The sequence below is a fragment of the Leptonotus elevatus genome, chromosome 15, assembly GCF_054856555.1.
Source record: "Leptonotus elevatus isolate MCC_2025b chromosome 15, RoL_Lele_1.0, whole genome shotgun sequence".
Taxonomy (NCBI): Eukaryota; Metazoa; Chordata; class Actinopteri; order Syngnathiformes; family Syngnathidae; genus Leptonotus; species Leptonotus elevatus.
Window position 1 is genome coordinate 8,313,821 of NC_141253.1, and position 10,341 is coordinate 8,324,161.

Here is a 10,341-nt window from a genome sequence, read left to right on the forward strand (position 1 = left end):
ACTCTGTTCACCTTCGTGTGCATTCGCACCAGAAAAGTACTTTGGTTTCCTTGTTTGGTCTAGGCCAAAAGCCGACTTTAACATTTTTTGTGTGGTGCGGTTCGTATTCACACTGTACTTTTTTGCTAGTGAACTATATTGCGTTAACACATTGACGCGTGTGACGATTGGTGCTCCCATTGGACAGAAATGACGAGGGCGGCATATGCAGAGCTTTTTTAGGGTGATTTCCATATTGTACTATATATATATATATATATATATATATATATATATATATATTCACACAAAAGCATGTTTTGACACACTCACTTTCAGAACTCACCTCACCTCACGTAAATTATTTTAGTTGCTAGCTCAGGGAACCTTTCATGCCCTAGCACGTATATTATTTGTCGTAGCGTACACTGGGACAAATGTCACATGTTTTTCGGGTTACAACCCTCTGGAAACCCCTGCTAGGGTGCTTGCTTTATCGCTGCGGTGCACTGTGCAAAGTTGTTTTTTGTCAGTGTGACCCCCTACAACCCCCCCTCCGCCCCCGCCCACCCCAATGCCTGGTGGTGTTATTTTTGTTGGACATTTCACTAATAAACTTGACAGAGATTAAAGGACCAGGAAACAACACGTGGCGCCAATAACTCAGTCTAGTACTCGCGTCTCATATGTGCAACTAAAAGTGTGACTGGGCTGCAACCTGCACTTTTGGACCTTAAACACAAACGCACATTACTACCACAGTTAATAGTTAATAAGGCTTTTGTAAATGAAAAGATGCAGGTGTACGAAAGATGTCTGGCCCTGTCAAATAAAATGAAAAAAGTACACAGTAAATTTTGTAGAGTAAATTTGACTCTTTTTGGAGTGGGACCAAATAGACTAAGTCTTAGAGTAATATTTTCAATTGGAAGAGATTACAATAAACAATTGAAAAAAATAAAAAAATAAGTCACTCAAGGGTTGAGGAACAAACTCATGACCTTCAGCTTGGGAGCGAGCGGATCTACTCCCTTAGCCACGCAGCTCCTACTGTGTGTTAGGCTGTCAAACGATTATATTTCTAAATCAGATTAATCACATTTTAGAATTTTGATTAATCACAATTAATCGCTTAATAAAAAAGGATATTTTTATCAACAATTTTTCCCCGCTTAATTTGAAGAGCATTATTTATGTGTTAATTGTTTGTGTTATGAGTGCTTCAACACTTTTTGATCCAGTGCACACGTTCATCCTCCTCTTTTTCTAATCAGTTAATTACTTGCATAATTTAAAATGGAAAAAAATTGACCCCAATAGTTTGACATGAACAAATATTCTAAACATGATACACAAATATTTATGAAATGCTTTACTTTATTGCATGTAATTATGTTTAGCAGTCTCCCAAGCTAAAGGCCGTGAGTTTGTTTCTTTAACCCTTGAGTGACTTTTATTAATATTTTTCCAATTCTTTATTTTACTCTCTTCCGAGTGTAAATATTAGCCTACTCTAAAACTGAGTTTATTTGGTCCCACTCTAAATAGTGTCAAATTTACTCTACATAATTTACTGTGTATGTGCTAATGAGCCACTACCTTAGAGAAACAATTGTATGAAGTTCAATACAAATATTATCTGTAAAATGTATCTATTTTAGATAGTATTTCGGTTAGATTAGATCAGGAACAGGAATGTTGTATTCCAGCAAAAAATTTTAGTAAAAAAAATATATATATTTTTTTACCTGTTCTTGTTCTAGTACACATTATAATCAATTACAAGCCAAATTTTGATTATATTTTCCTATTACATTCTCAATAATGTATATCAAAAAGCATATTAACAGTAGAACCACGAGACAGATTCTGCCCAGTCAGAATTGTAAAACTGTGCAGGATATCTCTGGCTCGCTTGGCTCTTGTATTGCTCCCCTGCGCTGTGGCTTAAGTTTCTCCTTAAGTACTGCCTTCCGGCAGCCAGTCTGACTGTGCTGCTCACCGACTTATTTGTCGCTGTGCATCTCTGTTTTCAGACTCATTGGCCACTCAATATATACATAGAATAGATTAACCTCTGTTTACAGTAGAACCTGTTAGTTAAATGGTATTGGGTTTTTGGAACCAAATGTTGAATGGAAAGGATTCCGATGATTTGCTCATAGGTGATCTTCTTGTCATCTTTGACTTAGTTTGGATAAATAGGCGGACTTAAGTTTTTGAAGCGTACTTTCGATAAGTAGACGTTCATTTTGCCATTCTGTGTCGATACACATCTGCGGATGACCGGGGGCGCCCGCCTCATCGGCTCCGCCCTTTGCACGCCACTGTCTATGAGGCACAAGTGCCCAGTACTGTTGGCAAAATGACATGATTTTATATTGTTGATTTTGCTTGTTGTTAAAATTCAGAATTTAGTAAAGGTGATTTAATGAATGACATTACCTCACTAGATAATGCTTTTTCTGTGTCGTATTTGTGACCGGCTAATGGGGAGCCCAATGTTCCACACTATGTAGATCTAGTCAGGACTTTTATAGAAGCAAGACAACATAAAATCCATTTAGACAAGACATTTATTTGATCACTGTGACAAACTACTGGCATTCTAGCGGCTTTTTTTTTTTATGAGCAAATCAAGTTTGCTTTGAGATTGAGAGCTGATTATTGAAGACAAGCAAGACGGGTGTGGTGAGACAAGAAAAAATAACTGTGAAGACATGAAATTGAGATGAGAGGAGTGCCTAGAGTTTTTTACCCCAAATATGCAGTTTCAAGTGTGAGAACATGGCACAAATCTATATTACTGCTGTTGAATTCAAATATGTTATGTCTTGCAGAAAATGGCTGTGCAAAGAGGGTATGTCAAATAGAATGTCCCCATCCTGATGGAAGTTTTTTTTTTTTTTTACTGCCACTGCTACTTGCTGTTACATCCGGAAAAAATATATAAATGTTTTATATACCTATATGAAGGGAGCTGGAATGATAGAGATATATTATCAGATGTCTAATTTTGTTTTGTGTTTTAAAACCATACCTTTGTTTGTTCATGCAGTTGTGCTCATTGCTTGACTGTCTTAAATTCAATGGGAGTTTAAAAGCCTTTTCGTGTCCAGATGAAATCTTAACAAAGGGGAGCAGATGTGAAATAAGCGTGACGTGATGAATAAATGTAAGATGTATTTAAAAGTTAAAGTCAAAGAGTACTATGAGTGGAATGGAGAAGATTATAGATTTAAAAAAGGAACAATCCACAAAAAAAAAGCACAAATGGGAGGCGACGGCGGTTTGTAACAGTTGAACTCCTCCATCCAAAGAACAAGGAAATTCACTTTGCTTTATACACATATATTTAAAATGCTCGCTGTGTTCTGCACATGTGGACATGTGCTTTTTTCAGCCAACATTCATTGGCAAGCCTTCCCTGCCAAGTGAGATAATCCTTCCTCGCTAAAAAGAGGAAATGCAAAAGCCTGTATAAAAATCCATGTCTAGTGGGCAAGAACTCAAGTGGTGTGGTTGCAGGAAGAGAGCCAGACCAACGACCTTTCGCCCCCACACACTAGCATGGAAGCAAAACAGTTTAAATAGGATCATCTTTAAAGCTGATTAATTAATCTTGGCCATTAATGCTGATGTGCAGTGGAACACCTGCTCAATGGATGACAGCCAAGCTTCTTGGCTGCCAACATTGGTGACTTTGTGCCTTTGCAGAGACTAAAAATTGCGCTCAATCTATTTGGTATTAAATCTATCTAATCTTTTTATTATTTCGTCATTTCAATTACATATACAGGGAGTCCTCGAGTTACATCGTACGCAACCTACATCGTTTCGACTTTACGGCGCCCGTGCTTCCTCCGTAGCACCTCCTTTATTTGTTAATTTCCCACAGTAATCAGGCCATTTTAAAGTTATTTAAAGTTGTGTTGTTGTTACCTCCAGCAACGGACGTCCATCGAACAGGTCGGCTCGCCGTCGGGCGCGTCAAATTTCCGTGTTTAAGTTTGAATTAGCTCCGCTCTTCTGCCCGTCAGCAATGAATGTCCGTGCGGAAACACAAAGTATTGGTTCCGGCTCTTCCGGGTTGCACATATGTCTTGTCATTTCAATTGAATATACTTAACATGTAAAATAATGGAGTTCAAATTATATCCAAAGGATATTAGCACACTGAAAATTTTAGTCAAAAACAAGCCAATTTGGTAAAAAAAGAAAAAGAAGGAAAAGTTAGGTCAAATTGACCCAAGTTGGTCCAATATTTGACCCAGAAGTTTTAACATTGGAACGTTGCACAAAACCATTTTTTTATATATACAAAGCAACCCAAATCGACTCAAATTAGTGGGTCGGTCCAATATTCAACACCTAAAAGTTTTCAGGGTGGAAACTGCTGGGTCAAAATAACCCAATTTTGGTTTAAAAAAAAATGGACAGACCCACTACTTTGGTCTTTTTGACCCAACTAAAATAACACAAAACGTTGGGTCAAATTGACCCAAGTTAGTGGGTAAGTCCAATTTTTGACAAAAAAAAGAAGTGATTTTTGACCCATCAATTTTAAGGATGTATTATATTAAGATAACTGGGGATTTAAGACTCAATATTACTCAGAAGCAGCCTTTTCTCACAAGTAGTAAGAATCCTATCAGACGCCAAAGCAACAAAAAAATAGTTTTCTTTAACAGTCAACCGTGTTTGTGGAGATTTTTTTTTTCTTTAAACTGAATTTGCACATTTTGATTTGTTTTGGCAACCATGACCTCAAACCCATAAAGCACCTTTGGGTGTTTGGAGAAATTCACACCGGCAAAAAAATAAATAAAAAAAGATTGGAAACACAGCTAAGGGGCCTAATGGGTTTTTTTTCTTTTCTTTTCCTAGTAGACATCAGTTCTTGTAGGTGTACTAAATATTTATGTCCATGCTGTACTGTATGTCTTTATTCCTGTCACTAGAACTCTTTCATTGAAATTAAAATAATACCTCAAAGTTGCAGCATTATTGTCTACGTTTACTGAACAACAATGCCCAATTAAACACTGAAGTTTACAGTAAAATATAAAATATAAAACAAAACGACAGAATGCAAATTTTCCTTTGGAAAAGCTTTTTTATTCTGTGTTTTTTCACAAGTGACTGTAAAATGTAACATTAATGGTTAGTTGTTTAATATGGAGAAAATGGTATCACAGATGAAATCAGTCAATCTGGCAGTTCTTTGTTGTTGTTTACAGATTTAAAAACAATCTTGACTTTTATCCAGATCCTCATCAACTTTTGGTGGATTTATTCTTCCCTGCGACAGGCCGTACCCCTCCACAAAGTTTCATTTGAATAATGTAATTCATTAGTCATCAGAAAAACATAACCTCACCATCTCCGTAGTAATAAATGAAAAATATATTACCTCAAAGAACCATTCCTGTACAAGGCGGGTGTGTTTGTTTATGGTGTGCTATACCTTTAAGAGCCTCTGTTCATGGCCCATCCCAGAGAGGATGAACCCATTAGTCTGATGAACAGAGAAACAGAGAAAGAGAAACAAAGACAGAAATAACAATTTAAAATGCAATTTCAAGAAACTCAACAGGGAGTTGAACAGGATTAGAAAGCAAGAAAGCTTTTCAAAGAAGGAAAAAAAAAAAAGGTTGGGGAAAAGGCCACCTCAGACACCATCCCAGTGAGAGGAGATAAAGACAGACAGACTCAGGAGGGACAGGAAGCAGCTATCTCTCCATCTCGTCAATGGCGTTGTAGGCGTCCATGTCTGTCAGTCAATTAGGACGACGGGCAGACACAGTCGCTCGCCAGTTCTTCGTCCGTCCGCCGCACGTGCTCTCGCTGATGATTTTCCTGTGTGGTGTGTCCACAGATGGCAAACCTTGTGACATCGCTGTGCTGTGTAGTTCTGGCCGCAGTAGTGGTAGCCTACGCTCAGAGACGCAGTCAGCTTGGTGAGTATGCATTTTATCTTAGTGTCATTTTGTCCTCACGTTTGGCCTACAGCTTTTATCACATCGACTCTAGTGACATCATTTTGCTATAAAGTCACACTTGCATAGATTTTTTATCGCAACTTGTGCTTTACTATTAGCTGTCGTAGTTGTCTTTGTGTCGTCGTTATCTGACTACCACTTTCCTAATTCTGCGTTTGTCAGTGCATACAAAAGTACTGACAAAGAAACTGATTACGTGAAATGTTACACCATTGAGAGTTTGCTTCATTATGTATCAACTGACATCTTATGTCGTTAGAGTAATGTTGAGCTTATTCTTTCTGGGCCAAGACCAACATTTTGTTCAACAAAGACACCAGTCAGGTCAACTCATGACCATGAGCATGTCACAAATTATTGCCATGCTTGAGGTCCTTATGAAAGAACGGATGGGGGGGGACGGGGAAAACTATAGATTAACAGGACGACTCTTTTGAGTTCTCACAAAAAAATGCATGACTGTGTCTGTTTGGAATGAGTCAATTTGTCACTTGACTTCATGGAAAGAGTGACAAGAGCTTGCTAGCCAATGGTTTCCGAGTAAAAGTCAGCTGACAGAGAATTTCTTTAATGGTGTCACTAAGTTCACCACCGTCACGGGGATACACAAATGAAATGCAGGAAATAGATGCGTACTAGAAATGCCAGTAATCTAAGAATGATAAAAAGGAAGGACAGTTTAACAATTCACACTTTTGGTAACATCTTAACTCATTCACTCCCAGCCATTTTCACTGAAGCAACCCCCTTTGCTCCTGGCTGTTTAACTGGTTTTGGAGTTTGACTGTTTTCGGAAGGCCTACAGGATATTGTGTTCTATTGCTATACAAACATGGAACCTACCAAAAGAAAGATTAGAGTCCCTTTTTTTCATCAGGAAGAACAAGTATATTTGTATCTGTTTCCTAGCATTAAAATATAGCTAAATTTAATCATTATTCACAGACCTGTTGAAAACACTGGGAAAAAGAGCTTGTTGCAACACGGCCCTGGCTGATCTCTTATACTCTGCTGCCACATGTTGGCCGTTTTTTGCAGTAACTACCATTGCTTTAAGCAACCTCTTCAGGTCAGAATCTGCATCAAAGCCTTCTGTTTGCTCTAGCATAAAAAAAACCCATTAAAAATGTATAAATATGTTTTTGGGTTTGAATGAGTTAAACGTATTGAAAAAGTGAAGCTAAGATGACTCACTGAAGTGCACTTTGGTGGGTCTCTGCTTTCAATGGCTCTCACATAACTCAAACCCTGCTCCAGTCCCTTTATTTTCAATGAATAAGCAGTATAGAGAATGTATTTCCCTAGAGCAGTGATTCCAAATTATTTTCTGATACGCCTCACCAGGAAGAAAAAAACAAACATTTTGCGCCCCCACCAACTCTCCGCTGCCACTATAAATAGTATTAGCGATTTTTAAGTCTGCCACCGAAAATATTTGAAGTTTGCCTGATATTAAAAATACAAAAAAAATATAAAAATATATAATGAAAGGTCCACTGCCACCTCTGTAGTGGATGTGCAATTACAATTTATTGTACGTCCAAAAAATACAAAAATAAAATGTTCATGTGTGTGTGTGGGGGGGGGTTGGCATCACCCCCCACTATTTAAGAATGATCACACTTGAGGGACAAGAATAGCATATAAAAAGAGCATAAGAGACCTAATAACTAATCAGAAGAGACCCAACAGATTTGGATGGACCGAATTAATTGCATTACAATCTATTAACTAATTTCATCACGTCACTATGCCACCGGCAATGGATAGAGAATGACAGACTGGCACTGCAGAGAACAAAACAAGTTTTTGACTTTCGGGTTGCGGATCACTGCTTCAATATAGAGAACACCAGGGCATGCGTGTTGTTCCATTTTCCTTGCCACTGTTGGTACCGGAGCCCTGGAGAGTTAACTCCATTAGTGTAGGCGTAGCCCTCTGGAGGAAGTGTGGAGCATATGAACCACAGCGGCTGACTGTCAGCTCTCAAAGAACAGCATTTATATCCAAGGACAAAAGAAGACGTATCCATTGGTAAAGAATAATATGTGCTGTACTTCTGTTATGCATACTGTAAAAAAAAACATTTGGGGCTTTTCCATGATTAACAGATATGAGACGTACAGTTCTGTACAGCGTTCTCTCACTTTTCGCGGGTGATACGTTCCGTGATCCCCATCGATAGCGATAGGTTGACTTCGTTTTTGGTTTTTGTGGATTATATCTCTATTAAGCCAATGCTGTTTCCACCCTTCTAAACATTTGTCACTTAATACAGTATACTTTTAAAATGCAAGATGATTCATAAATACTGGTGGAAATGTTTCTTCTTCGTCTTGTAAATGGAAGAGGAAGTGAACTAGTTTCAGTTTCTACAACAAGGATTTACTGTGTCAAAAAGCTCATTAAACAACCAAGATTGCACCTTAGGCAAAAATGTGGCACATGATTCTGGTTAAGGTCAACCATTATAAACTAAAAAGACAAACTTTAACGTAGTTATAAAGCGGATGTCCGGCACGCCGTTTTTTTGGATCAAATGCCACAATTGAACTTTTTATTTTTTTTCTTGTAACTGGTCTGACTTAGAAGTAAAATATCAAGAACACCTGCGAACTAGTGAAGCAAATCCATATTAGATGAAGTTCTGGTCACAACTGAAAACCCCCCGATAGAGTGAAGCCGCAATAACCGAACCGTGATGTAGCAAGGGAACACTGTATACTATTTATTATCTTACTACAAAGAATGACATTTTTACAATTTGAGAGCACTAACGTTCATATAGACAAGTTTAGTAGGCTTAATATCCTTAATCATCCCTTAATATGGACTTTAAGCAATTTTGTTTACTAGAACAATTTTGTTCGGATCAGCTTTGATTTGTATGACAGCGCTGAGCAAAAAAATGTGAATCCCACGGGAATGAAACAGTGTAGGACAAAAATGGAAGATTGATGGAAGCTGTCACTTCTCCCTGAGATGTGTGCCCGTGTGTCTCCATTTACGCAACACACAATAATGTAGATGTCACTGTCACATCTTGCTGATGCTACAAAGTGAAGAGTCAACCGTATTGAATAACCTATGCAAATTGACACGATAGACACGACTGGACTGCAACAGTGTTACTGGATCACATTTGCACATAAAGTACAAAACAATATGCACAGTAACGTGCACAATATGTGAACCAAGGGGCACATCTGGAGCATGCTTTTTTTGTTATAAAAGTTGCTTGCCTTCTTGATTGACAGTTTTATATATATATATATATATATATATATATAAATATATATATATATATATATATATATATATATATATATATATAAATATATATATATATATATATATATTTATATATATATATATATATATATATATTTATATTTATATATATATATATATATATATATATATATTTATATATATATATATTTATATATATATATATATATATATATATATATATATATATATATATATATATATATATATATATATATATATATATATATATATATATATATATATTATATATATATATATATATATATATACATATATATATTCACCCGTCATGTGTGTGACACAATAATTTTGTTGTTCTTCCGGATTTCAAGCTTAGGCAATAATGGAGACCTAAATTATAGGATATTTATTATGTCTTAGGTTATCTCTGTCAACATATATTAGTAGTTTGGCTTTTCCACTTCCCTTCTCAGCGATATTGAGGCAAATGTGCTGTGTCAGGTGTGTGACATCAAGTGTGTTTGGGAGACATTTATAATAATGGAAATTTTACAAGGTCTCAATTATTGCCTCAGCTTGATGCCCAGATGAACAACAGAATTGAGAATGGCCCTATAATATATTAACAACGTTAGAATACAAAAACAAGATTGATTACAGATGATTTATTTTTGGAAGGAGTCTGACAATATGTGTATCAAAAGCAAACTTCTGTGGCAGACGCGGAGCGTATGGACAGACATGCAAGTGGAAGAAGGCTTTCCATATTCGTTATGCAAAATTTTGGGAATGCTTCATGCCGCAGTTCAAAATAGATTTAACGAGGACTTTTGATTGAGCAGTAATGGACATGACTGTGTGGAAAATTTGGACTGCCAGTTATTTGATTACCACCGAACCGAGTAAACAGCATTTTTTAATTTGGATTCATGTGTTGGAACAAAGCCTCTTTGACTCGCTAAACTAGGAAATGAATGAAATAAACCATGTTCATAAAAAAATGCTGAAATCCACTTTTTGCAGACGCAATTAGCAGGGCTGTTCTTTTGTTACTGCCGGTCTTCAAAGAGTATTAGGTTTGTATTTAAGAGTTTTCGCTTAAAAA

The 10,341-nt window shown here is 36.8% G+C and overlaps 1 protein-coding gene across 5 annotated transcripts in view; it reads left to right on the forward strand.

The window, feature by feature from the left end:
* cntfr (ciliary neurotrophic factor receptor) overlaps nt 1–10,341 on the forward strand; it is a 203,945-nt gene that overhangs the window by 74,642 nt on the left and 118,962 nt on the right. For all 5 annotated transcript variants that reach the window (XM_086097748.1, XM_086097749.1, XM_086097747.1 and 2 more), the window contains one exon: nt 5,858–5,939. In XM_086097748.1, coding sequence (XP_085953874.1) covers nt 5,858–5,939 — 82 coding nt within the window. The remainder of the gene's footprint in view (nt 1–5,857; nt 5,940–10,341) is intronic.